Source organism: Gobius niger (assembly GCF_951799975.1).
Source record: "Gobius niger genome assembly, chromosome: 13".
Taxonomy (NCBI): Eukaryota; Metazoa; Chordata; class Actinopteri; order Gobiiformes; family Gobiidae; genus Gobius; species Gobius niger.
In genome coordinates this window covers 16,362,838-16,390,031 of record NC_136864.1, presented here as the reverse complement: position 1 = coordinate 16,390,031, position 27,194 = coordinate 16,362,838, and the positions used below count along the sequence as shown (strand labels likewise).

At 40.0% G+C, this 27,194-nt stretch overlaps 6 protein-coding genes across 7 annotated transcripts; 4 read left to right on the top strand and 2 right to left on the bottom strand.

The window, feature by feature from the left end:
* Positions 1-515: 515 nt before the first annotated feature.
* On the top strand, positions 516-2,827 carry LOC306972888 (caspase-8-like; the record flags this gene model as incomplete). Its single annotated transcript, XM_079569595.1, has 6 exons — positions 516-671; positions 1,162-1,523; positions 1,589-1,623; positions 1,838-1,946; positions 2,047-2,593; positions 2,674-2,827. Exons 2-6 carry the CDS (start codon positions 1,169-1,171, stop codon positions 2,825-2,827), a joined length of 1,200 nt encoding a protein of 399 aa, XP_079425721.1. The 5' UTR covers positions 516-671; positions 1,162-1,168.
* A 434-nt stretch (positions 2,828-3,261) lies between these two features.
* On the top strand, positions 3,262-7,346 carry catip (ciliogenesis associated TTC17 interacting protein). The gene is given in 9 exon segments (XM_079568600.1): positions 3,262-3,470; positions 4,300-4,485; positions 4,559-4,614; positions 5,921-6,007; positions 6,090-6,257; positions 6,340-6,464; positions 6,550-6,659; positions 6,662-6,774; positions 6,879-7,346. Coding segments are annotated over 9 exon segments (1,140 nt in total). The 5' UTR covers positions 3,262-3,364; the 3' UTR covers positions 7,068-7,346.
* Positions 7,347-7,516: 170 nt separating this feature from the next.
* Positions 7,517-10,500, top strand: casp8 (caspase 8, apoptosis-related cysteine peptidase). Its single transcript, XM_079569594.1, has 12 exons — positions 7,517-7,672; positions 8,153-8,276; positions 8,348-8,523; positions 8,592-8,697; positions 8,805-8,938; positions 8,972-9,032; positions 9,115-9,169; positions 9,245-9,306; positions 9,380-9,485; positions 9,564-9,691; positions 9,794-10,179; positions 10,272-10,500. Exons 2-12 carry the CDS (start codon positions 8,163-8,165, stop codon positions 10,405-10,407), a joined length of 1,464 nt encoding a protein of 487 aa, XP_079425720.1. The 5' UTR covers positions 7,517-7,672; positions 8,153-8,162; the 3' UTR covers positions 10,408-10,500.
* Positions 10,501-12,023: 1,523 nt separating this feature from the next.
* On the top strand, positions 12,024-19,357 carry LOC306972638 (protein lifeguard 3-like). 2 transcript variants are annotated; one of them, XM_079569305.1, is made up of 12 exons: positions 12,024-12,297; positions 13,189-13,462; positions 13,552-13,616; positions 14,502-14,566; positions 14,637-14,690; positions 14,775-14,825; positions 18,058-18,097; positions 18,221-18,258; positions 18,336-18,423; positions 18,510-18,605; positions 18,677-18,730; positions 18,808-19,357. In XM_079569305.1, exons 2-12 carry the CDS (start codon positions 13,192-13,194, stop codon positions 18,955-18,957), a joined length of 972 nt encoding a protein of 323 aa, XP_079425431.1. In that variant the 5' UTR covers positions 12,024-12,297; positions 13,189-13,191; the 3' UTR covers positions 18,958-19,357. The 2 variants fall into 2 exon arrangements, with proteins under 2 accessions (XP_079425431.1, XP_079425430.1); XM_079569304.1 differs by having other exon boundaries at positions 12,025-12,304; positions 18,808-19,356.
* Positions 19,358-19,416: 59 nt separating this feature from the next.
* Positions 19,417-21,241, bottom strand: LOC306972641 (uncharacterized protein). The gene is made up of 3 exons (XM_079569310.1): positions 21,185-21,241; positions 20,473-20,746; positions 19,417-19,661 (listed from the first exon to the last, which is right to left on the bottom strand). Exons 1-3 carry the CDS (start codon positions 21,225-21,227, stop codon positions 19,505-19,507), a joined length of 474 nt encoding a protein of 157 aa, XP_079425436.1. The 5' UTR covers positions 21,228-21,241; the 3' UTR covers positions 19,417-19,504.
* Positions 21,242-21,449: 208 nt separating this feature from the next.
* Positions 21,450-26,168, bottom strand: mcm6 (minichromosome maintenance complex component 6). The gene is made up of 18 exons (XM_079570232.1): positions 25,978-26,168; positions 25,678-25,824; positions 24,981-25,091; positions 24,810-24,897; positions 24,559-24,720; positions 24,318-24,483; positions 24,035-24,183; positions 23,798-23,948; positions 23,584-23,725; positions 23,367-23,508; positions 23,176-23,283; positions 22,942-23,097; positions 22,741-22,869; positions 22,504-22,668; positions 22,310-22,433; positions 22,016-22,228; positions 21,799-21,938; positions 21,450-21,718 (listed from the first exon to the last, which is right to left on the bottom strand). The coding sequence occupies exons 1-18, from the start codon at positions 26,073-26,075 to the stop codon at positions 21,608-21,610; spliced, it is 2,502 nt and encodes an 833-aa protein (XP_079426358.1). The 5' UTR covers positions 26,076-26,168; the 3' UTR covers positions 21,450-21,607.
* Between the last annotated feature and the right edge of the window lie 1,026 nt (positions 26,169-27,194).

The window sequence follows — 27,194 nt, the reverse complement described above, 5'->3', positions numbered from 1 at the left end:
GCAGATTGATGGAAGCGAGGCTGCCAATTTGCACCATCGGCCCCTCCAACCACCACCAACCATTTACTCACTACATTCCATCTCCAAGGGCCAACCATGCCTTACCCATGCTTGGCTTCCAAGATCTGACGGGATCAGGCTGAGCAAAGGCGGTATGGCCTTTGATCGGGGAAACCGGAGTACCTGAAGGAGAACTACGCAGACACGGGAAGTGTCGAGTTTGCATGTTAGCAAAAAGGTCCCGAGATCTTCTTGCTGTGAAGCATGAGCGCTAACAGTCACCGTGCTGCCCATACATACATACATGTTAACTTTTAATTGTATAAATGGACTGGCATTTATCTGTCTGACCATGTTGAGCCTTATACTCCAGCCTGAGGTCCAGAGAGGGAGCACTGATGCTTGTGCCTAGCCCACTATGGGCCACTAGGGGAGATTAGGCCTCTTCTAATTGAGATATACTCGTGGAACACCAGCAGTCATGGTGATAATGTTCATGTTTGTGTTTAGGGGATATCCTCCATTGTGAGTGAATCTAGACCTTCACCTGAACCCCTTGACAATCAGGCCAGCAACGTGCCAAAGCAGCTCCAAAAAGCAAAGCAAGTGGAGCCCCAAGCTGACAAAGCTGAGGTGGTGCCAAAAGCTTCTCCTGCACCCGCAGATCCCAGGTAAGGCTAACCTTCTCACCAGCAAAACCACTGACAGGCACAGAGAAAAGCGTGTTTTATCATCAGTTCTTTTCACTTCTACTTCAGTAATATTTTGAATTAGCTTAAAAAAAGTGTATATTCAGAGTAGGGGTGGGCGACATTCTTAATTTAAACTACAAAAGCACTACAAAAGTGCTGAAAAAAACATGTCTAGTATTTTTTATTTATTAACTTTTTGTTGGTTTCTTGACATTGGAAATACACTCGATATTATACATTTACATATCTTTCAAATAGCTATTTTGATATTTTCTTGTAAACGATATATTGCCCACCTCTTTATTTCAGTGATTGGTTTCAGGCCAAATCTCTCAAGTCCTAGTTCTCACTATCCCGCAACTCACACGCCTGAGTTGAGTCTCCGGGACTAATTTGAATACTACATTTCTTCTATAGATATTGAACACATCATGATTTTCTTGCAGACTCATTGTGTTTTTTGTTTTAGGGTAACCATGCTTCCAAAAGACATCATCAGAGGCAATAAAACATCACTTCTGAGTACTCTGTCTGAAGACCATAAGCTGATCCTCCAGAAGGTTCACGAGCACAAGCTAATCACTGACCGCGAGTACCGTAATCTTAAAAGCATTAACAATGAAAATGTGGAAGGGCACATTATCCAGCTGTTGGACAAGCTCATGGGCAAAGGGGATGAAACATGCCAGCGTTTCCTCGACCTCCTGGAAACAGACAGCGAGATTAAAGGCACTTTTCCCGATTTGAAGTCATTACACTTGAGCCACACAAGCCCCATCACTGCACCTGTACAGGAGACATGTGTAATGGACAACAGAGGTACTTATATTGGTATTGTGGTTAATGGATGAGCTTAACATTATAGCTCTAACATTGTGCTACTTTTTCAATTACAGATGACGGGGGTCCAAGATGTAAAAAGACAAAACTGGTAATCGTTATAATGTTTTAACATTTTAATTACTCTCATTGTCATCCATTAACTGCTCACAAAATATTTTCAACTTTGGCACAAAATGTATATAAATGTATATCATTATGAGTAACTGAATGAGTAACTTACTGAAACTTACATTCAGTTACTAAATATATCAAAATTGTCTTGACTGCACGGATGTGTCAACTTTTTTTTTTCTACTCTGAAGGATGAGCCCTATCCGGTTAACAGCATTCCCAGAGGCATCTGCTTGATTTTGAACAACATCAACTTTGAAAATGAAGACTTGAATAGACCTGGAAGTGAAAAAGATGCTGGTACGGCATTATGGGGAATAACAAAAAAGGAAAAATCTGAATGATGTCATTTTTAGTCTACTATTCTCCTCATGGAAAACTCTATTTCCTTGACTTACAGAAAGTTTAGGAGAAGTCTTCAGCCGGCTTGGTTTCAGAGTGCTGATGTGTGAAGACCAAACAGAGGCAGAGATGTCTCATATTCTCACATGCTTTTCCACACTGAGTAACATTTCTGAGCTGCAGAAGTTGCGTTTGAAGGAGTGGTCCAAGGGATTTGGTGATCTTCAGGAGCCTCTGCCGAAGCATGGAGATGTCTTCATATGTTGTATTTTATCTCACGGAAAGAAAGAAGTGGTCTGTGGGACAGACATGAAGACAATACCTATTAAAGATGTGACAAGGACTTTTAAAGCGTCCAACAATTCACCCCTCACTGGAAAGCCCAAGATATTTCTGATCCAGGCCTGTCAAGGTGGAAGTACTCACCGTGGGGTAGTAGAAAAAGGCCTAGAGACTGACGAGGGCTCTGTAGTATCTGTTCCTGAAGAAGCTGATTTCCTGATCGCCGTAGCCACTGTTGAAAATTATGTTTCATTTAGAAGCAGAGTAAAAGGCAGCTGGTTCATTCAGTCTCTATGTCAGCAGCTCAAGGAGGGGTGTGAAAGGTAATTCTGCATCCATATATTCATACAAGCTATTTGATATGTAACGGAAATAATAGCAGTTGTGCTTTATTTCATTTTAGGGGTGACGACATCCACTCCATCCTCCAGTGTGTCAACAGTGATGTAAGTGAGAAAGAGGGCAGTAACCTACCAGGACAAATAAAACAAATGCCTGAGATCCGTTACACTTTGAGAAAGAAACTACTACTGTCACCGTTACACACTGAAGCATAAAGTGCTTTCTATTTTCTTTAGATGCACAACCTAATGGACATTGTTTTTATCTCTACATGTTATTTCATTTTATTATCTTTTATACCTCTTTATTTGAATGTCCATCCTATTTTTTGTTTATCTATGTTTTATGTTTGCATCATTCCGCCATTGACAAGTGCAATGAATACTTTATACCTTAGGTCCATAAAATGTATACTTTCAATCTTATTGATTATTTTATGTGTTTTAGATTGCATGATTACTGTTTTCTTTCATTTTTGTCTTATTTAGAATTTCAATAAGCAATTCATGAAACAGTGCCTAGGATTGTGACGTCATTTTTTATTTTTTGTGTTACGCAAAATTCATGTGCGCAACTTTTCTTACTGCACGTAAATTGAGTATTTACGGTAAAAGGAAAAAAGCGTCGTTGCCATGACAACTAGGCATACTCTGCTGCTAAAAGGAGACCGCTCAAACAAGTGCCTCTAAACACACTCGTTAACCTCGAAAACTGAAAAATATATCAACAATTGGTGATCGGGCGATTTGGAAATGGAAAACCTCTCTCGTGGCGGGCACTCAGCGGGCCTCGAAGATCCACAACATACTAAAGACTTACGCGCCTCTAAAGAAGCGGTAGCTTTCGCCGACAGCATTGGTGAGTGAGATCGAGAAAAGTAGCGTCGTCTGGGTTTGGCACATCTTCCGACCAAAATCATGCTCTGGGGTTAGTTGGTGGCATATGTTCATTTTGACATTAGGTTTAATTTAATTAGGTTTTAGTCTTAGTCTTTTGACAAAAATGTAATCTAATTTTAGTCGAAGTTTAGTCAAGATTTCTCTTACATTTTGGTCTAGCTTCAGTCGACTAAAATTGCATGAAAATTTAGACAAATGTAGTAGACTTTACATTAATAACATTTATTATCATCATAATTAATCAAGGTCCTCTGCTTCATGGAGCGTCTTCCACATGAACAAAGCTTAGCTGATCCTTTGAGAATTTACATGACATGAGGCTCTTTCAGACTGTCAGTAGACTTTGGATGATTTGAGTCTCTTTTCATTTTTATTTAGTCTTATTTTAGTCTACAAAAATGTCTGGACATTTTAGCCATAGTTTTAGTCTCATTTAAAACGTTTCATTTAGTTTTAGTCCAATTTTAGTAGGAAAAAAATACTTTATTGAGCTTTATTATGACTAAATATTTTAGAAATTAACACTGGATGGTGTAATTGTGACCCTATAATATCATACTTTGCATTGCTGTCATGTTGTTTGTTTTCCTGGATGCATCAAGGCCATATTTCTAAAGTTGCAAAATGGGTCCAAATCTGATGTCATGTTTTCCTCTTCCTCCTACTATTGTGAAGGTTAATTTGACCTCAATAATATGTTTTGAGTAATGAGTAGGTCTGCTGTTGTCATCTGTAAGGAGTCACTCATTTGTGTTTAGAATGTGTCTTTTGTGTGTGTTTCCCCTTAGATCCAACAGATCTGCAAAGGTGTGTTTTCACAGACAACTTAGTCAGTTTGTCAAAAAGCGGTCGAGACCTGGGGAAGTTTAGTGTGAGTGTGGAGTTTGCCTGCAGAGCCCAGCGTCCATGTATGTTGGTGCATGCACAAAGTCAAGGAGTGATTGTAAACTCCCAGTGTGGGACCACAGTGACAGGTGAGGCCAACACAGTGCTATCAGAATAAGCACCCCCCATTGCCAATGTATGTAAACCCATAGCTTTTTTCAGCTTACATTACATGCGACCTGGAGGTGCTGGAGGAGGACTACTATGAGTACATAAAGGTGAGACAAGAAGTCACTCAGGTCTTGACAAACATTTTTATTTTTTTATTTATTAAATCAACATAAGAACACAAGATAGATACACTTACAGTTTGTGTACCAACCCAACCCCCCCTCCACCCCCATTCACACTCATTCACACAAAAGGGTTGTTTCCTTCCATATTAATATTCTGGTTCCTACAATATATATCAATGCAGTCTGCAAGGGATACAGTCTGTGAAGCACATAGGATTGTGTGTGCTGCTGGTCCACTGATAGTACTAACCTTTAACACTTAATTTCACTCATTTTCATTAATTACATATTTATATGCAACTGTTTTTATTTTATTTTATTTTTTGTTCAAATTATCATTATTATTATTATTATTATTATTATTATTATTATTATTTATTTATTTATTTTAAAATAAAGGACTATCTTCAAAAGACCAGGTTGTCAATGAAATTAGATGGTTTAAAGGGTTCTTAAAACCAGGTCCAGTCCAGATTATGTCCAGGTCGGGCTCAGCAAAACAAACCTTCATTTATGTACACTCAAATTAGGAAACACAACAACAGATTGCATATAATGTATAATCAAAATTACATTTTCAAAATAAGCATTTGAGAACTTCCCATCTACTTTCATGTTTTTTGGCATCATTATCGGTTTCAATGATATAACTTTCTAAAGTTAAGAAATGCTGAATAAATGTTTTAAAGAAAGTAATACTATGTGAATATCTATTTTTGGCCTCTTGACAAACGTTTAGGTTTTTGAAAAATCTATTTAGGCCTATTATCAGGTTATGCAGATACTATTTCATATTTCATAAGATGGACTGTCAAAGAATAACACAAGAGATAGCCACTCAATCTTCTGATGACATCACACACATAAGCCATATAAAGAATAGAGGACAAGGGTATTCACGATAATAATCTACAATCAATATAATAATCTTCAATAATATACGCTGCTATTCTATTAAATCAGCCCAACTCACCCTGCAACAAATGTTTGAGCAATCACAGCAGTCACTTTTTGCAGACTAATTGTTTAAAAATGGATTATCCATCAGTCTAATAAAGTAAGGGAAGTCAGAATAGGGGGTTAAATTGGGAGGCACATTGGCACTGCAGTTTCGGTTTATATAAATTGTTAAACGTTTTACAATAGTTTTTACTGTCTTGGATGTTCTGTAGAACCTATAAGCCACAGCAGCCCTATTTCACCATGAATATACAACAGTATTTTTTTCTGTCTTCTGAGGTGTCCTAAGAGCATAAACTTAACTTGACTTTTTTGATTCATTATTCAGCTTGAGGACCGCAGTTTGGAGAACAGATGTCACATTGTTCAGCGTGATGGGAATATTTGTATCACCAAAGTTACAACGGAGGGACTGGTGAGAACTTTCACCATAAAAAGTGCTGAGCCTCTTAATGTACTCGACCTGAATTTTGCATATGGTCTTTATTTTGTTTCAGGATGTGACAAGGCAAAGTGTTTCATATCCCATGTCTTTTGCAAAGGGCTTTATCACAGAGGGATCCAACTTACTGCTGATGCGTTTATTTGCTCTAAAGAAAAAAGTGCCAGAGAACATGACCTTCATCTCCACTGACCAAACCTTACACATCATCAGTGCCACCTTTGTATGTAACTTCTATTTATTTATATAAAAGTATTTTTTATACAATTATTTAATAGTCCTCACATAATTTGTCAACACTTCAGGGAGAGTTAGGTGTGGAGCAGCAAGAGATTGGTGAAGAGTGTGTGGAGGTATTTGGTATAAGAAAGACCCTTCACTTTTCAGAGGACAATCCCCAAACATGGCACTGTTCCTTCCTGTCTGATGGGTAAGCCTGAAGGCAATATGTCAACAATTAGTGCACATTCAAATTAAACTACAATGCTTTGAAACTTTTATGATTTCCTATTTAGGCACATGGTCACCAGAGTGCAACTTGGGTCCCCAACGGTTATGAAGATTCTGCAGCTTCCATCTCGTCAGGAGAGAGGTACTCACAAACTCAGTTTTATTTGCCATGATATTCCAATTGTTTGTTGGTAATTTTTATTCCATATGTAATAGTGGGAGAGTTTGAGAGGATGTCCCTCTCCTGGGAGGAAGACATGCAGATGCGATCAAAATTTATGGATCGAAAGGCAAAGTTTTTACATATATATATATATATATATTTTTTTTTAAGTATTATTTTATTCATAGATGATCATGCAAAATGTTGATTTGCATTTTTATGTTGGGACAGGAGGAACTGAAAGCAGACCATGCCTCTTATCTGAGACGCCATCCAGAGATCCCAGCTCTAATATCTGACTTTCTGCAGTTTCTGCTCCTGAGAAAACCAGGTGATGTTTTTCATTTTGCCAGAGAGTACTTCCTCCCATTTGCCTCTCAGCATCGTCAGAGGGAAATCTCTGAAGCTGCGGATTCTTAGATACAAAATGTGTTATATTCTGTTCTCAGTTATAACAAGACACATTTTGTGCAAGACACCTTAATAACTGCTGTGATTTTTGTCTCTGAAGCACTAGAAAATAAAGCCTTACGTCATCAAAACAGAAGAGTGTAATTACATGTTTGGCACTTAATGATTTATATTATTTGTTGTTGTGATTATTATTACTTTAATGAAACAATGAAAATGACGAGTGGAGTAAAGAACGTGACATTGTTCAGTCGCTTGATGGCGCCAAAACTCTTGTAAAATGTAGGAAACTAGAAATGTAATTATTTTAAACTATTTTAACTAATAAATCGTTTATTTAGCATAATTTATAAAATGTGAAATAAAGCTCTTTAAAAGCAGTTATTGTTTATCTTGTGTTACTAAGCTTCCAGTTTCCACGGAAGTGATGTTCTAATTTCCTGTCTGGAAAAGCGAAACTACCACAGTAGAGTTGAGAAGTTTGTCCTGCTGTTTTTATGGTCGTTTAACATCTGTTATATTGGTATTATTGGTAATGTGCTTTTTCCAATTTCAAGAGAGATTCTGAAAGATTCTTCATTTGTTCAGACACTTGGTGAGCACCACACTAAGCGGTAAGTTTTTAACTTCAGCACGATTTCTTCGAAGATATATGTGTGAAATAAATAAACTCTAGGTAAATGTATAATGTTATCGCGTCCCCCAACTCATCCATTCTGGTGGATCCACATTGAACATAAACATCAACAGTAAATGCCATTAAACAAATAGTTTCACTTTCCATGAGACCAGGAAAGTCCTGATATTTTACACTGACACCATTGCGTCATGGTAATACATAGCCTGGCACACCCGAGTCTTCGATAAAGTCTTCTATTCTGCTCAGGTTTAATGCTGCAGATGTATGGGTTTTACGCCGTCATCTGTACTTGGTTGTTCATCTAAACCTTCGTCTAGGATAGATGACTGTACGGCTGAGATACTGCATGTTAACTGTTAACTGTTTGAAGCATTAGGTGCAACTAGATATAAATCCTTGATAAAGGAAGAAGACAGTGCTTGTTCTTACACTTGCTCAATGGCTTTGTCTTCAGGTCTCCGCAGATGCCAATGGACCGGCTCACCTTGTCCAAAATAGATGAGGAGCTGGAGTCCTCAGAAGTGTCTGCTCTGTGCTTCCTCTGCCGAGATGTGGTCAACAGAAAGCGTCTAGAAAATGTGAATTTTCCTATCATCTAAAAAGAATCTTACTCTTAAAATAGTTCTCAGATCAAGTATTTTGTCAACAGGTAGTGGATGGTAAAGGGCTGTTTGTGAGACTTGAAGAAAGGGGTCTCCTGGACAATGCTGCTTTCCTTTCTCAGCTGCTTCAAACCATCGGCCGAAATGACCTGGTCAATCTCTTAAGGACAGGCCACCGTCAGTTCACAGAAACAGATGCCAACCCTCTGCTGTCAGATTACAGGTACAGCTTTGGTTAGTGAATAAAAACATTGTGGGCTATTTGATATTAATGTGTTTTCGATTTAACAGGGTGATGCTTTATGAAATACATGATGACATTACTCAGGAAAATCTTGACAAGATGAAGTTTTTATTGGAAAACAAGCTGGGCAGAGCACAAACAGAAAAGTGTTTTGTAAGTAGAGTAATAATTACTATGTCAATGGTGACAAAGTATTTCTTTAATTCATCGGTTGTACATTTTGATTAACCAGTCTTTTTATTATTATTTTTTCACAAAAGACATCCTTGGATGTGTTTGCTGCGATGGAAAAGAAAGGTCTCCTGTCAAACACAAACTTGAATGAGCTTTGTGGTGTTCTGAAGGAATTCGATCTGCAGCTGGCAGAGACCGTCCATACGTTTGTTGAGAGTAAGTAGAACACATTATATTATAAACAAACCCATAGTAACACTATGTTTTTAGGGCTACAGTCTCGTCCATCTCCACAGCCCATCATAAATGAACAGGTGTGTTAAAAGTTCTGTTTTTTCTTATAGGTTTAATGCCATCATGTTGTATTCTGTATTTGATTTTCTTGACTTCTTTCAGAACACAAATCCCAGGTTACAACCTTGTTTGTCAGTAACTGAATCTCAACCAAGCTGTAAGTTCACCTGTTTCCAATGAATACCTTCTAGAATAAAATGTAATTGTTTTTTATTTGTATTTATTTTTACAGACCCAGGTGATAATGTATTCTCAGACGCGGAGCCATCAGCTAAACGCACTTCAGATGATGAAGTAAGTGCATGAGTCATTTTATAACGCATACTAAAAGACTGTATTCTTACCATTGTCATGTGGTTGAGTTCAGACGGACTTCTACTCTCTCACTCATAAGCCCCACGGTCTGTGTGTCATCATCAATAATGAGGACTTTAAACTGAATAGCAGAAGAGGTGGAAGCCACGAGGATGAAAGTATGTAATGTGTTTTCAAAAAACAAATTCAAACATATGCATGGATGAAAACATATTTCATTTTCTATTGTACCAAAGGAGCTCTTCGTGAAACATTTACTGCTCTTGGTTTCAATGTTGACATGCACAAAAATCTGGAGAGTGCTCAAATGAAGAGCCTATTAATAGAGCGGAGCAGGAGGAATTTCAACAATGAAGATGCCTTGGTATGGTGATACATTGTATAATCAAATATGTTTCACATTAAACTAAAATAAAAATTCAAATGTCTTATAAAATGTTAATGATCACTGATTAATTGGCTTTAGGTGGTTTGTGTTTTGTCTCATGGACTAAAAGACTGCGTCTATGGCTCAGATGATGTTCAGGTTTCTCTGCGAGACCTTACCCAGCCCTTCACTAGTCTCAATGCACCGTCATTGGCTGGAAAGCCCAAGTTGTTCTTCATTCAAGCGTGTCAGGGCTCTGGCTACCAAAGGGGATCTCTGCCCTACATCCCAAAGCCAGAAGAAGCCAACGAACCACCACATTTAGAGGAGGATGCTGGTCCAGTGCAAGGAGAGACTGTTCCTTGGGGTGCAGACTTTCTGCTGGGCATGGCCACTGTCCCGGAATGCAAGTCCTTTAGAAGCACCAAAACAGGGTCCATTTACATCCAAGAGCTGTGCAAGCAACTCAATGAATCAGCACAAAGGTAAAGGCATTGCTTAGATTTTGTACTTAACACAATGCTTTAGGAGAATTGCAAACACTTCTGATATTTTCTACTGTTTTTCTTTCTTGCAGCAAGGACATGGCTGATCTCCTCACCGTTTTAACAAGAGTTAACAGGAATGTCAGCAAAGGCGTGTTTTTGAATTACAAACAGATGCCAGAGCCTAAATACACTCTCACAAAGAAAGTCGTTCTGCGATATGTGTGAGGAAATTGATTGCCTGCCTTTAATAGACTATCACATTTTGATCCCTCAAAACCCAAAAGAAAATTGTATATTTTTCTAATTCATAGCAATAAAATTGTATGACAATGTAGTGTGTGATCCTATTACTAATACCAGCCTTTATAATAATAGACTTATCCTATAGCCAATTTAGCATTTGGACAATTAGGTGAACAAATGTTTTAAAAAAGTGACGCAGTTGGTAGAGTGGGTCGTCTCATAATCGGAAGGTCAGAGGTTCGAATCCCAGCTCCTGATGATGCACACTGTTGTTGCGTCCTTGGGCAGGACAATAAACTCAATTGCCTCTAGTGTCTGCGCACATTGGTGATGAGAATGAACGTGTGACTGGTTCCTTCCTGTAAAGCGCTTTGGTCCTGATGAAGGTAGAAAAGCACTATATAAGTTGAGACCATTTACAATTGCTATGGTAGTTTGTAAACAAAGATTTGTTTCTCAGTGGTTTGGTACAGTGGTCCCACTGTACCAAATAACCTTTTTTAGCTTTTCATCCAAGCTTGCACTTTTGGCTAACTTTGAATCAAAGATCGGGACTATGATCGAGATCTAAGTTTGGCTAATGAACTTCAATAATAAGGTGAGCCTAGATGAGTGGAGAGTTGGTGAAATGCTTGCTAGTTTAAAGTGATAGTCCGAAAGTTTACAAAAGTGGAGTGATATTGAAATTTGAAAGTAAACAATCACACAATCCCCTATTTTACTAGAAAGCCGTGTAGTTTGCAAAATGAGGAGAGCAGGAATTGGACCTGACAGGCTGGTTCATAGGAAAAGCTTGTCTCATTGGTCGACGCTGGAGGACACTATAGGCTTATTAGTTGCTGAGATCCAAGAAGGCAAGACTTCATAAAAAAATATATATATAGGTTATATATTATTACTTACTTTATATCAAAATGCAAAACCAGGTGGTCTATTTTGCACAGTTGATCAAATAAAACTTTAACATACACATTTTAACCACCACTTAGCAACAGGAAAGATTGGAGTGATTTGTCGTAAAACATAAACTGTAAACAATCATTACTACAAATTATGGGTTTTTGTGCTTTTAAATCCCATCAAGTCAATGGATCTATCCCGATGAGCTGTCTCAATGGTTCCCAAAGTGGGGGTCGGGACCCCTCGGGGGGTCGCAAGGCCTTGGGTGGGGGTCCCCAGATGATTTCAAGATGAAATTAAAAGAAAAATACCACTGTTTTTAGTTCATTTTTGTGTGTGTAAAACAGGATAGAATTTGTGAAATCCATTAAAATATTCAAAACAAGCGGATTAAATAGCTACATAATTAACTTGATTTTAAAATGTCTTTGTCCCCTACAGTAGCATAACGCGCAATAACTTATACAATGGGTCCCGAGTTGGTTTCATGCCAATTTTTGGGGTCCTAGTCAAAAAACTTTGTATATTGGGAACCCCTGAATTACCCCTGATCGATCCGCTCCAGATCCGCTCCAGTCGCTTCTTCTTCTTCTTCTTTTGACTTTTAATGGCGGCTGGCAACGCATCCCAATGTTGCATTTGTCGCCCCCTAGCGCCAGCTTCCATCAGCGCGAGGGCCTGTTAGCTGAGAGCACTCATTTCACACAGCTGCTGCAGTCGGATTCCTCTGTACTCCACCCTGTTGTCCGCTTTTCCAGGAAATGCTCTTCCCCGTTTGCGTTGACATCTGACTGACTGCTCAGCCCATTGACGGAGTTTCTCAAGCCGAAAGAGCCTCAAAACACTCAAAGAAAAGGATAACATTCATATACTTACTTGAAATAACTAAGTTTTAAGGCGTTTTGTAACTTCGAGAGTGGCTAACAGCCCGAGTTGAACTAGCCCTCTGGGAATTTCGATTTGGAGACGATTGTAAGTGGTAAGTGAATCTTCATTTGCCATTTAGTGGTTCAAAATGGATACAATTGTTACAAATAAGGCAGTAAACTTTAAGTATCCCTAATGTATGTTTAATACAGCTCAAACGTTGAAAACAGTTTGTGTTGTTCACGCGCTGCTGACGCGTGGAGGTGCTCGACTCACCTGAAAAGGCTTTTTTGTTAGAGGCCATAGACCAAAGTTAGAGCTGAAAGTTTTCGGCCTCCAACTCAACTCTAACCAATTAGCAAGAATGCTAATTGGTTTTCTCATACTGATAAAGATGGCTAACAGATGGTTCGTGTGCTGGTATGTCAACGTTGTTTTGGTCTTCATCTTGCTTTATGACTGATGTGAACTCCTCTCTATATAATATAAGATGTAACGATGTAATCAAGATATTCGACTTTGTTTATTCCTCTGGATACTCGCTAAAACTTGTTTCTGGTGTATTCCATTTCTATGGCTGACTTATCTGGGTGAAATGGAACACAAAGTCACAACAAACCACCCCACTGGTTATCACGTGACAGTGACTTGTGACAGTGGTTTTGTAAGAACTGTCTACTGGTTTTAAATATTCTGCGTCACGAAGGCAACTTCACCGACTGTACCAGAATCTGAAGCAGTTTTTTCCATGAAGCATTACTGCCCTGTTACTAGAGGAACTCTGTGATGTAATGCATTACTAGGTGGAGTCAGCTCATGAGCTGTTGTGTGTTGATGTTTCCATAAACTTGACTGTGATTACACAGCTCTGAGGATTAACCTCAACAGAAACATGATGATTCATCAGGAGTTGACACTCTATTTTTCCCATTTTGATGAATAGCAACATACTTCAGCAATGGGCTTCTGGTTCACCCTGATGTTCCCTCTTCACAGGTCATGTCCAACTATCCTCCAGCGTATGATGATCCAAACAAGCCGCTGTATCCTCAAGGGGGGAATTACCCTCCACCCCCACCTTATGGGTTCCCATCCTACGGTGGTCCACAGCCCAATGCTCCTTACCCTCCTGGCCCAAATGCCCATATGTTCCCGGGTCCGGGGGGCTCTTTCCCAGGACAGCCTCATGCCGGTGGGATGCCTCCCATGCCTCCCATGCCTCCAGTAATGCCACACATCATCCCAGATGATGTTTTAGAGTCTGGTCACGGTAAGGTCATCTTGCAGATAGGCTTTTGAGGGTAAACTCAAGTCTTTATTTTGACTCAAATCAACTTGAATATCTTTGTCCTGGGGCAGATGATGGGTTTGCAGCAAGCGGAGGATTTGATACTGTAAGCCTTCGACATGCTTTCATCAGGAAGGTAAAGTGTAATGTAACCTTGCTCTAAACTTGTTTTAGTCTGTATTTAAGGGACAAAGCACAGAGAGATTAAGTTTTTAGAGACAGAGATGTAGTGCTCCAGATTGTTGCTAAATAGCTAGTTTACATCCACATGCCTTTGTACATTCAACATTAAAACAACTATAACAATGCACTTCCACCAGCATTCAACCCCACTTATAGTTTAGTTCCCAGTCAGACAAATATATACAGTAAAACCTTACAGAATACGTTATACACTGCATTTAACTTTGCAAATTACATTTACCATTGAACTGAAAACATTTCACCCTGGCTGTTCCGATTTGTATATTTTATGATTGTAGAAGATAATAATATATATATATATAATTAAAATTGGAACAGCCAGGGTGAAATGTATTTTCTTAGTAGGAGATTAAAATATGTAGCACTTTATTTTACTCTACCTTGAAACATTGTACCTAAAAAAATGTTGTACAATGTAATGTGCAATCTGTAATAAGTTGTATCTATGTAGTACATAGACAATGGAATAATGTGTATTTGTACTTTGCAGGTACATAATGTAATAAGACATATGATCTTTAGGGTTAGTACTTAAGGTTAGGGTTAGAGTTGGGGTCTTATTACATTATGTACGGTACCTACAAAGTACTAATGCACATTGTTCCAGTGTGTATCTAACCCTTAGGTACAAGTTATTACACATTGTTACAAAGCCCATTACATTGTACTAAATGTGGTGCAGTGCATCAAGGGTAGTGTAAAATAAAGTGTTACCCTTATTTCTTTTGGCAATTAAAAAGTGTTTTCTTTTTGCTCCTGCACACGGTCAGTGGCATCACCATACAGTTCTGACAAATCTGTAATGTTCTATTTTCAGGTCTATATGATTCTGGCCGCACAGCTCCTGGTCACCACAAGCATTGTGGCCGTTTTCACTTTTGTGTGAGTGTCTGGAGAATGATTCTGTTTTATAATCTTTACATGTGTTTTACTTTGTTTCTTTTTTTTAAAGGGATTCTGTCAAGACATTTGTCCAGGAAAACCAAGCGCTCTACTGGGCTTCATAGTAGGAAATACTTTTGTGGTATTATTTTTTAAATGAAGTGGTTTTGATTCATATTATGATAACTCATGAGCTTCTGGTCTCCAGTGCTGTGTACTTCGTCATCCACATGGTGCTGGTCTGCTGCACAGGTCCCAGGTGAGCTATTGATCATGATGACCGTTGACATAGGGCTGGGCGATATATCAATATTTAAGATATATCGATATATTTTTAAATAAGATATGGAATTAGACCATATTGCGTATATTGGGATATTTCAAATTCAGATAAGCTATAAAGTTAACAAAAAGAAACAGGTCATCTCAAGCTGATTTATAAAAAGTTCATCTTAAACTGAGCACTTTATTTTGTTTTCTTTTCATATATAAACGCTGACTTCAGAAAAAGATTGACCTATTTTATTTCATAGGCTATTTTTATTTAAATGTGCACCTTACCTTTGTTACAGTATTTGTTAACATTTTATAGTGAGTTTTCAATAAAACTACTATTATATATATATTGCGTATTGTAGTGTATGCCCAGATAGCAAGCCGATGTGGCCCACATCAGGAAACGATGTGGCACTTGTGGCATTGGTGTGGCTGCGGGAAACAGATGTAAACCAGAAGTGGGCCATGTAAAACATAACTACACATGGCCCATTAATGGAATAACGTTTATGGGCCACTTATGGCAAAGACATGGCACGTGTGGCCTCAATATCTCCAGATAAACCAGCAGTTAACCAAATGTGGCCCACATGCAAATGACCAACTATGGCCCATTAATGAAAACACATATATGGGCCACTTATGGCAAATACATGGCAGTTCCAGGATAGTTTAAACCGGAATAACCAGAGGCAAACCAAATATGGCCCATATACAAAATACAAAAACATCTGTGGGCCAATGGTGGCAAACATACACTGAGAAAAGTAAAACATTGGCTTAATCTGAAAAATGTATAGAAATCATTTACATCTGCATTTTGCTAGTTGTTCATAATGATATATATTCATTAGTCCAACTATAAATGTTTCATCTGTAACTGTGAATATTTTAAATTGGTTCAACAAAAAAATGTTCCTGACTTGAATGTTCAAAGGTTCATTGAGTCAATTTAAAACTCTTCATTAGCAGATATGAGCTAATTTAAAAATGTCCATTGAACCAATGTACTTTTAGCCCTCGTGTTGCCTTCGCGGGTCATTTTGACCCAATGTTCTGGGCATTTGGATGCAAGGTGACACAAGGGGGCGCCCTTCCAACCTTCTCAGTGTAAATGTGAGTTGACTTTCTTCAGACTTAGACTTTAGGCCAGACACCATGAGTGACAGTAACATGACGCTAAATACAGTGAGCTCTTTTTTGCAGAGAAAAGGTTGAGGCCTCATTGCTCTTCAGTCACAGACTGAGAAGTGAAGAAGCAAGTCGTGGAGCTTCTGCTTTAGCCAGAACTTCAGACTTCTACTGCATGTCATGCAAGAGTCATATCATATTCTGAAACTCAATTATGTAGTATAAAGATAATATATGGAAAATTATTATTACAATTACAAAAAGATTAAAACCAGATGAAAATCCTGTGTCTATTAAAGTTTTTTTATTTACTCTCATTCAAAAAAAAAAAAAACCCAAACAAACCCAGGTCATTTGTATCTGCTGTAAAGTCATGTTTGTCCCAGTTCCTCTGAGTCGTGGTGCAGCAGGACTGATGTGGACAGATGTTACAGGAGAAGCTCATGAGGTTCATTTCTTCAACAGTTACTATAGTAACTATTTTCTCCAAAGTAAAAGTAGATCTACCACAGTCCTGTCCACATCTGTCATGGTCCACCATGACCCACCATGACTCAGAGGAACTGGGACAAACATGACTTTACAGCAGATACAAATGGGTAGGGTTTGTTTTTAAAATGAGAGTAAATTAAAAAAGAAAAAAATTAAATAAATAGATTAGATACAGCATTTTTGTAATTGTAATTATTTTCCATATATTATGTTTTTCCTACAGTGTTTGAGAATATGATCAATCAATCAAACTTTATTTATAAAGTGCTTTTCATACCGAAAGGTATCACAAAGTGCTTCACAGATTGCAACATTTGATATGATGTAATATGACCGCTACATGCAGCAGAAGTCTGAAGTTCTGTCTAAAGCAGAAACGTCCTTCTTCACTTTTCAGTCTGTGACTGAAGAGCAATGAGGCCTCAGCCTTTTTACTGCAAACAAAGAGCTCACTGTATTTAGCGTCATGTTACTGTCACTCATGGTGTCTGACCGAAAGTCTCACTCTGACACAAGGGGGCGCCCTTCCAACCTTCTCAGTATAAATGTGAGTTGACTTTCTTCAGAATGAGACTTTAGGTCAGACACCATGAGTGACAGTAACATGACGCTAAATACAGTGAGCTCTTTGTTTGCAGTAAAAAGGCTGAGACTTCGTTGCTCTTCAGTCACTGACTGAGAAGTGAAGAAGGAAGTCACGGAGCTTCTGCTTTAGCCAGAACTTCAGATTTCTGCTGCATGTAGGAGTCATATCTTAAAAGTACATTGGCTCAATGAAGAGTTTTAAATTGACTCAATGAACATTCAAGTCAGGACATTTTTTTTGTTGAACCAATTTAAAATATTCACAGTTACAGATGAAACATTTATAGTTGGACTAATGAATATATATCATTATGAACAACTAGTAAAATGCAGATGTAAATGATTTCTATACATTTTTCAGATTAAGCCAATGTTTTACTTTTCTCAGTGTGTGTACCATCAGTGGGCCATGTCTGGACCACCTTTGAATAATCTGGTTTACTACTAGTTTACTACTAGTTTACTACTAGTTGGCCCTGTTCTGGGTTTATTGTGGGCCAGATGTGGTAACCGGATATGGACCACGTTATGGCCGATAATCCACGCGGTATGTGAGCCAAACGTGAGCCAAAAGTAAGATATGTAGGCCAGACGTGGGCCAAAAAATGTGTCCACGTGTGGTACTCCACTGGGCCAAATGACGACCACATGTGTACCATCAGTGGGCCATGTCTGGACCACCTTTGAATAATCTGGTTTACTACTGGCTAAGAGTTGGACCTGTTCTGGGTTTATTGTGGGCCAGATGTGGTAACCGGGTGTGGACCGCGTTATGGCCGATAATCCACGCGGTATGTGGGCCAAATCAACGTGTCTGATGTGGGCCACATCTGGGCCATACCAATTTTGCTATCTGGGTGTGTTTGGCTTTGACTTTGACTTAACATTTCACTTTGAGGGAAAAATATCGGGATATGACATTTGGTCCATATCGCCCAGCCCTACGTTAACAATAATTGCTGTTATATTACAGTCAGTATTGACAACTCAACTTGCTGTCTTCTTAGGAGGAAGCATCCATGGAACTTCATTCTGCTTTCTATCTTTGTGAGTGCTTTCCATTCTTTTTCCTTTTTCCAACTCCAGACATTTAATCAACCGACTAGAACGTTTTCATGCCATTTATTACAATGACATCAACCTGTTGCTCAACCTGTTTTCTATTTATAGACTCTGGCCTTGTCCTACATGACTGGAACCATATCCAGGTAAAAATTAAAGGATTTAAGTCAACCTCAACCAAAGACATTTTACATAAATAATGGTTTACCTGTGTGCCTTTCAGTTTCTATAGCACAAAAGCTGTGTTCCTGGCTCTGGGCATCACCGCTCTCGTCTGCATCTCGGTCACAGTCTTCTGTTTCCAGACAAAGGTACAAAAATGCCTGTATATTTTATCAAACGGGGGAAGTGTATGTTGAGGTCATATGGATGTATTTAGCTGTGGTTTCTCTTTAAGGTTGACTTCACCAAGTGCCGGGGCTTGTTCTGTGTCCTTGGGATCGTTATGTTTGTGACCAGCATCATTTCTGTCATCGTCCTGTCCTTTAAATACGTAAGTGCTCGCAATATACATTTAATGACTGAGCATACGTCAGGCTGAAATCTGCACTTATGCTCCATCAGATCTATTGGCTACACATGCTCTACGCCGCCATTGGAGCTATTGTCTTCACTATGGTGTGTATTAAAAGTATTTATTCAGTTTTTGTCACAAAAAGGAACTGATTTGAATGATGTCTTGTATTGTCTTGCAGTTCTTGGCGTACGACACTCAGTTGCTGATTGGAAACAGGAAGTACTCCATTGGCCCCGATGAGTATATTTTTGGTGCTCTCTCCATCTATGTCGACGTCATCCAGATCTTCCTTTTCCTGCTGCAAATTATTGGCTCCTCGAACCGATAAAAATGTGCTACTGTTACAGATCTGTTGCCGCTTCCAAACCATTCCACGCTTTAAGGGATTTATAATCAACAAGTCTCAATAATAAGAGATCATCTTTTCTAACTTTTCCTCTAGTAGTGACTATACGACACACATTTGTAAAACTGCAGCAGATTTGTATCATCTATAGCTTTGAAGTTTCATGTAGCGGCTGACTGTAAATTTGTTCTGTTTGATGTAAATGAAGTCTTCGGAAGGAATGTGTCTTTATCTGACTGTTCTTGGCACAGTATTGCTGCTGTTAATGTATTCACTTTATACATTTCAATAACCATATAGTTGTGTGGTTGTTGTCAATGACATTGTTAATAGTTCTGTTCATAATTTTGCTTTTTTTTTTTTTTTTTAATCAGCATTAGCCTTTTTTCTGTATTACATAAATTCTGCTTTGTGTACATACAAAAACACCAATGGCATGGATTGCATGTTCATAACAAATAAAGATTTTTATTTAGACTGTCATATTTTGCACAATATTTACATCATAAATAGTCCTCATCAGTCCAGCTTAGGTTCCAGTATGCCGCTGGTAACGACTTCCATCATATTCTCCATCATTTGACTGACTAATCCTCTGTCGGACCTTCAGCTGCTTCAGTCTGTTCTTATCCACTTGTCTCTTGGTCAAAATGAAGGTGAGGATTCCCGTTGGCAGACCAATCATCCTGCAAGTGGCATGTTAACGTAATAGTTAAAAAATCTTGGGCAGCAACGCTGTGGCACACAATTGACACACCCATTGACAAGTCCTGGCTTTTCTCGGGCAGTGGTGATGTTCCTTAGTTGGCAATGAAGTTATTCAACATGTTGTGCTACAGTCTTGTTACAAAATTGGTCAGGTTTACAAAATGGTAGATAGGCCTAACACTGGTTAATATGGTCTCACAGGCTGCTTGCCATACTAAGCCAGCCTTTATCTACTTAAGTAGTTTAATCTACAAAAGAAACACTTAAGTCATAATTTAATTATATTGTAGCCCTAGTTTCGGTCGGATTCAGGCTAAGTTTAGACCTTGTTTTGTCACCTTTGTCCAAGGCCACTTTTTCACAATAACAGTCTTTGGCTGATGTAATGTAAACTAGGATATAAGTTATTAAAGGGTATGTAAAATATCTTCTTCCTGAACAATTTGAGCATGTTATTCACAGCATTACTTATTTACATTTGGAACAACAATTTCATAGCCTTTTGCTCTATTGTGTTGTCTGTTTGTTGGCAGATGTGGCTGCACTGAGTGCCCAGAGCAGGCCCGGTTCTACAGGGCTGCAAAAGGGCTCATTGCAACCTCATTCTAAAATGGTGCACCCTCAGTTTTAGTTGCCTCACAATGTAATTTAATGACGAGAATCTCTGTTCACCCTTTTCAAACTGATGAACATTTGGGAAAATGTTCTGGAGCTCAGCACAAGTTTCATTCATTCAGCATCAGATTGACTAGGTGACAACTGAAACAAATGGGACTTTGTGATACTAACCATGCATATCCAATCTTAATCATTGGATTCTTTGCTTTCTTCTTTGGGATATACTCCGGCCCCTCCTCCTCGTCGTCCTCTTCCTCTTCCTCCTCCACAGTGGCTTTAGGGTCCTGTTTAGGAGGGGTCTTCTGTTGAGCTGGCCTGGAGCTGCACATGGAGGACACAGGGGACAGATACAGAGGCCGGGATTGAGCAGCTGCTGGCAGGGAAACCTGGCTGTGGGGCTGGGCACAGTGAGTGAGGAGGCATCGTCCAGGAGTAAGATGCACACCTGGAAAGAATAGAGAACATGCTTTAATGAAATGTCTCATGGTTTGGTGGGAGATTAGTGCCCCTCCTGTAATAAAACATCTCATATTTTGCAGGCTGATATATTACTGAAGCAGTTTAAAAGGCCTAAGCCAATAGTTGCATGCAATGCTTCATTTATAGTGGAGGCCATTTGACTGTTGAAATGAGTAAAAGGGAGTCCCGTGAAGCTTTCAGAACAGAAAGGGGAACACCTCATGACATCAGCTGGTGGTTAACAAGAGCTTTAAGATCTGCAAAAATCCATAAACAACTTGTGCAACTGCCAAAGATAAATAGAATCAGATAAATAAGCGACAATTTGACTGTAATTGAAACAGCTAACAAACAAATGATACTGGCACTTTAAAAGCAGATAGGCATTTTTGACATTGAACGGCGACCTCGTTATCAAATTTACCTTTCCCTAATATCCGTGTAGCTGCTGTCCTGAAGGCCGCCATGTTGAGGCATTTCAGGCGCATGCGCAGTCACCATGTCTTGAAAAACACTGCCACACTGCCACCCAGCGGTCATTACGACGCCTGACAAGTTCTCAATTAGATGCAAGTCATTTTATTTTATCAAAAGAAAAAAAGCTGCAATTCATGACCCATAGGAACAAACAAGAGTTTATTTTGAAGCCTCAAAGGCCTATACAGGATTAAGCAAAACTGTGTGGAAAAGACAATATTTACAAGTCTGCAGAAGATCTGACAGTAAAAGGATTTCCTCATTCAAATCTTAAATGCTACAGTTACGTATTCTTTACATAAAAAAACATTTGAAACCAATATGAAGTTACACAAGTATATCCATATTGCAACATAGTTTTCGGAAGAGTTTAATCGTCAAGGATGTAGTTCGGGTTTACAACCAACACCGCCTCTCCCTCTGTGCTCGCAGGCTCTGACCCCTTCAGTCCGGCTTGTGACAGCTCAATAAGAATGTGATCCTGGGAAAAGAGATTGTGTGAACTTTGTAAAACGGATCTGAAAGTTTGGATTACGGAAATATCCAAAGGTAAACACTTACATAGTGAACAAGCCTGTGGATGACTTTCTCCACAAGTGCTTTTTTATTTATCAGATCCTCTTCTGACTCTATATCTGCTTCGATCTCCTTCAGATACCAGTTCACGACAGCGCTCTTCCTCAGCTCCTCCTCTTCCTCAACTGGAGTTTAAACAGATTGAATAGTCAAATTAAAATGTGACAGTTTACACAACATCAGTATATTGTTAGAGCCTGACCTTCTTCAGCTTTACGCAGGTGCAGAACGAGGAGGTTGGAGATGCGCCTGTACTCGGCGAAGGACAGACGGAGCGAGGGTTTGACCTGGCTCTCTGTGTGGCCGTTCACTCCATTCACGTGACCGTTGACCCCGTTCACGTGTCCATTCACTTCATCGTGGCCATTGATGCCGTTTACACCATTCACCCCATCCACTCCGTTAGGAACGTTCCCTGTGAAGATCATTGAAAAGAAACCGTTAAGGATGCAAAAGAAATAAAATGTTTAGTTCTCATTAGCTGAAATGTGTGTACCTTCTTCATGCTGCTCTTCCTCCTCCATCTGATCTTCCTGCTCCAGGTTGATGTCGGGCGTCTCAACTCGAATGATGGACTTGTTTAGGAGACGGAAAGCTTCCTTTACATGTTTGGGCTGAACCTACGAACAAAGTACATGTATTAAATAACATGATGTAATTCTTGAAATTGTATTCTGAGGTTCTACACACCTCATCACAGCAGTGCATGCGGGCCATGGACTCTGACAGGCGGATCATGCTCTCCAGCTGTCGAACTGTGATCCTCCAGGCTGATTTGGTCACACCCCCAGAGCCATCCCGCTGCCGCAGGCGCTTGTACTGCTCCACAATGAACTCCTCGGATTCACTCGAGATCTACAGAAGCAGTGTTAGAACGTTTAAACTAAAATACGCTGAGAAGATAAACATCAGGAAAAAGGTGCATACCTTTGGTTTGAACTGACGAGCAAATAGCAAATATCTGCGGATTTCATCCAGAGAATACAGTCTGTCCACAGATTCCTCCACACGAGAGTGCAAGTCCACAATGCGTCGAGCAATGGCATAATCTGTCACCTACAGCATTAACATTATAAATGTATTTAATTTCAATCAAAACTGAACTTCACTAACCCAGACAAACTATACCTCATTACAGTCGTCAACCAGGATGAAGAACAGGTCAAAGCGGCTCATGATGGGTGCCGATAGATTAACATTCTGCTTTAGACTCTTGCTGCGGTCGTAGCGTCCATTGACTGGGTTCGCAGCGGCCAAAATGGACGTACGAGCATTAAGTGTGGCCTGTCAAGAGATACATTTTGTTTAAGATGAATTAAAAACATTTTTGTCTTACAATAAGAGTACATACAAATGCAATACCTTGACTCCAGCTTTTGTGATGCTGATAGTCTGCTGTTCCATGGCTTCATGAATGGCCACTTGATCTTTCAAGTCCATTTTGTCAAACTCATCAATGCAGCACACCCCCTAAAGAAAACAGGAATAAGTAGCATTCATTTCCACCCGTGATGTGCATATTCCATGTGAATGATCAAAGTGGCACCACTCACATTGTCTGCCAACATCAGGGCTCCAGCCTCAATCACAAACTCGTGCGACTCTTCATCTCTGACCACGGCAGCTGTCAGACCAGCTGCACTGCTGGCTTTACCGCTGGTGTACACAGCTCGGGGACTGAACTCCTCCACATGCCTGGGCACAGAAAAAACATCAACACCACGGCAAAGACTGGAGCACTAAAACAAATAGTTACGATTTTCTTCATACTTTAGGAACTGGCTTTTTGCAGTACTTGGGTCTCCGACAATGCAAACGTTGATGTCTCCCCTCAGTGATGTGCCCTCCATGGTCGTTTTAGGAACACCCCCAAAGAGCATGAGCAGGACCCCTCGCTTAACCTCATCGTTACCTGCACAAACATCACAGCATTAGCTATTAAAACCCTTTCATTCTAAATGAAAGAACATGTGGATTTGCCCACCATGAATAGTGGGGAACAGACTGGTGCACAGATTGTGGTAGAGGTTCTTGTCTTGGCTCATTTCAAACACTTTCTCCCACTCTTTCTCAGTCATCTGACTCTTGATACTTTCAGCAGTCTGCTCCTCCTCACGTAACTCCTTGCCTCCAAACTATCAAAAACATGAGTTGGAAACACATAAAATAAGAAAAATCATGCAAAAAAACAAAAAATGTGAAATCCAGCTATGCAACTTACACGAGGGTTTGTTGGTGCCACGTTGCAGGCGAGGAAGGCCAGTCTGTAAGACAGTTCCCTCACTCCCAGAGCCTTTAGTCCCCTCAAACCCTCTGCTTCAAAGCCCTGACGTCCTCCAGCTCCTCGGTTGCTGGTCTCTGCACGAACCCCTGGACAAGTCATATTGTACATTGTGAAGATCTACCCAGAGTGGATTGTGCGTTAGGTGTGTACATAGTTGACTGTTTCTGGCTTTCCAAAAGGACATTAGAACTCTTATAATCATCCATTGTTGATATTGTACCTGGGGTGTTAAGCTGTGAAACATCTGGCACAACGATGAGGGTTCCTGTGAAGTCGCAGCGGTCTCCAGCCTGTGCAGTCTCCACCGCCTCAGCCCTCAAAACGATCTCCAGGGAGCGGGGGATAGAACCACGGGGCAGCTCCGCCTGAGTCTCCTGAATACGGACCTGAGCCCCCAAAAAATATGTGGTCATTTCACACAATACAAGATTGTCGTATTATTTAGAAGTAACCGACTGTACCTTCTGGAAATCAACGAATTTGGACTTGTGTGTGTCGAGGTGGAAACGTGCTCGGTTGCTGCAGACGGGGTTTCTGCAGATTGTAGGTGGGGAGTATTTAAACTGCTGTGGGACATCTTTGACCACAGCCTGGCAGTCCATGCAAATAAAAGTCCCGCTCACCTGTAAAATAATGTTCTGTAAATCTCTGACAAAATGCACTTAACCCATTTAGAGTAGAGCCACGTGTATTTCTTATAAGTGCGTCATACCAGTTCCGGGTGCACTGGGTGAGTCCTCACGACCTGCCCACTGATCCTCACCAAGGAGCCAATGCGCATAGAAGACAGCTCACGGATCCTACAAACACAGAGAAAATTCAGATGAAGATAAAGGGATGGCAGGTCAATTCTGAACAGTAACAATGTAACAACGCTTCTTACTTGTGTCGAGTTGGCAGGTCCTGGATGGCCACGTAAAACTCCTTGTTGAGGGGGACATTCCCGTGATCCCGAGCGACGTTACGGACTGCACGACACAGGAAAGGGTACACCCTGTAACAGAAGGGGGGAAATGTGTTTGTGTTTACTACCATAGGCACACAGCTGATTCTGAACCAAATGATATGGTCTGTAAGTGAAGTACAGGTACCAGGAAGCGAGGGCGTCAAACTTGTTGAACGATTAATTCTACATCCCTCGCAACTGTCTAAATATGAAGCTGTGAGTCATGCAATGCCACACAATCACGTCGAACATCATTAGGTGGGCAATGGCTTAACCTCTTAACCCCCACCTGAACTGATCACATTTTCTCCCAAATTTCCTAAATGGAAAAGCTTATTGAACAAAGCAGCCATAAAAATAAGGATGAAACAACAACAAAAAAAGCAACAAAAGATCAGCAAAAACGTGACAGAAAAGCAACAACAACACAATAGGGGCAAAAACGCAAAAAAATAATTCACTATCAGTTTTTGTAGGTCTTAGCTTTCAAATGAGACGTTTCTCTGGCCATTAGGCTTTGAGCTCCAGTCCAAAAGCTGTGAAAATGTGCTCGGTTCAGGCGGGGGGTAAGAGGTTAAAGGTGTTGCTACTTCATGAACATCAGAGAAGGATCCAGGTTGACAGTGCGGCTCACCTGTAGTACTCTTCCTGAATGGTCGTGGCCAACTCTTGGTTGAAACCCTCCAGGTCCGTGAAGCTCACCAGCAGCGTGTTCCTCTCAGGCCGGATGAGCTCCTCGGCCTCACGGACATACTTCTCCTCTCCGTCTACGCTCTGATACCTGCAACAAAACAACATGAGAAAAAACAGCTAAGTACACCGTAGTCCCCGAGCAATAATGGTATGGCTTGTAGACTGAATTACGATACGTTTACAGAAGAATACACGCATGGACAGACACTGACAACAGAAGCCATAAGCTGATGGTACGTACTCTTCAAGGAAAGCCTGGAATAACTTCTGACATTTCTCCGCCAACTCGTCCTTCACGAGCTCTGCGGCAGTCTCGGCGGTGGCTGTGGCTGCATCCATGTCGGCGAAATGTCCAAGCAGGTTTCAAAAACTCAGGAAAAAAGGGGAACGAAACGCAGCGATACTCCACACACCGCTCCGACACACGCTCAGCTCCTGACAACAGAGAGCACTTTCGCGCGAAAAGATGCACCACGTGACATTTGGCGCGCCGGTTTTGACCAATGGTTGAGCACATGTAAATGTCTCCCGCTCAGAACCAATCACAGCGGGTTCTATAATGACATGAAGAGTTATCTCATAAGTTTTTAGCAGCCATAAAATCATGTCCGACAGAATAGATAGAACAATAGACATGATTAAAGATGCTGAGTGAGACGAACATATTTTCAACACCTCAGTTAAGGAGTTGAAAATAATGTAAAACATGTCTCGGTCTTCTCCACAATAGAAGCCAAAGATGACCGCTAGAGGGGGATGTTGGTTGTAAAGTTGTACCACAGATAAAGCAGAGGTGGGTAGAGTATATGGTAGAGTAGCTAAAATATTCACTATTTCTTTTAAGTTACTCTTACTTATTTATATTAAAGGTGCATTATGCAACTTTGTATGTGGATGTGGTTGTATGAGTTGTGGTCAGCCTGGCGCCTTTACTTTCCATCACAGTGGTTTGGAAGCATGGATCTATTAATGGTCTGGAAGGTTTTCCTTCACAACAGAAAACCTACAAAAATATTGATTCAGGACCTGGAGCATTGTAGAGACCACTGTGATCGAAAGTAAAATGCTGACCACTCATACTGCCGCTGGGTGACTACAAGGTCAAATACGCACAAATATCAACTTTCTTTTCCACATAAAATGTTGCATAATACACCTGCAGAAAATGCTACTTGAGTACTGTGATCTAGATTATGAGAACTGAGGAAATTAAATTAAAACTAAAATGACAGTCCTATTATTTCCAAGAATTGTCAGAAATATGTACACTGCTCACAAAAACTTAGGGCACACTCAAAAAACACATCCTAGATGTCAATCAATTCGATTTTTCGGATGAAAATCTTGCCCTACATTGCCCTACACTAGTCATAGTGTAGGGCAATGTGTTGAGAAATAAATAACATAAGAATGATAAATGGAAATCAAATTCTCAGCCCCTGGAGTTCTGGATCCAAA

Excerpts from the sequence above, each read along its gene's own strand:
- casp8 (XM_079569594.1), top strand. The coding sequence starts at position 8,163 with ATGCCAATGGACCGGCTCACCTTGTCCAAAATAGATGAGGAGCTGGAG. Across the intron at positions 8,698-8,804 it reads CACAAACAGAAAAGTGTTTT|ACATCCTTGGATGTGTTTGC; the intron begins GTAAGTAGAGTA and ends TTTTCACAAAAG. Across the intron at positions 9,692-9,793 it reads TCAACAATGAAGATGCCTTG|GTGGTTTGTGTTTTGTCTCA; the intron begins GTATGGTGATAC and ends AATTGGCTTTAG.
- LOC306972641 (XM_079569310.1), bottom strand. The coding sequence starts at position 21,227 with ATGGCGGCCTTCAGGACAGCAGCTACACGGATATTAGGGAAAG. Across the intron at positions 20,747-21,184 it reads TACACGGATATTAGGGAAAG|GTGTGCATCTTACTCCTGGA; the intron begins GTAAATTTGATA and ends TATTCTTTCCAG. Across the intron at positions 19,662-20,472 it reads ATTAAGATTGGATATGCATG|GATGATTGGTCTGCCAACGG; the intron begins GTTAGTATCACA and ends TGCCACTTGCAG.
- LOC306972638 (XM_079569305.1), top strand. The coding sequence starts at position 13,192 with ATGTCCAACTATCCTCCAGCGTATGATGATCCAAACAAGCCGCTGTAT. Across the intron at positions 18,424-18,509 it reads TCTTCTGTTTCCAGACAAAG|GTTGACTTCACCAAGTGCCG; the intron begins GTACAAAAATGC and ends TTTCTCTTTAAG. Across the intron at positions 18,731-18,807 it reads GAGCTATTGTCTTCACTATG|TTCTTGGCGTACGACACTCA; the intron begins GTGTGTATTAAA and ends ATTGTCTTGCAG.
- mcm6 (XM_079570232.1), bottom strand. The coding sequence starts at position 26,075 with ATGGATGCAGCCACAGCCACCGCCGAGACTGCCGCAGAGCTCGTGAAG. Across the intron at positions 23,098-23,175 it reads TCACAAAAGCTGGAGTCAAG|GCCACACTTAATGCTCGTAC; the intron begins GTATTGCATTTG and ends ATCTCTTGACAG. Across the intron at positions 21,719-21,798 it reads TCCACAGGCTTGTTCACTAT|GATCACATTCTTATTGAGCT; the intron begins GTAAGTGTTTAC and ends CTCTTTTCCCAG.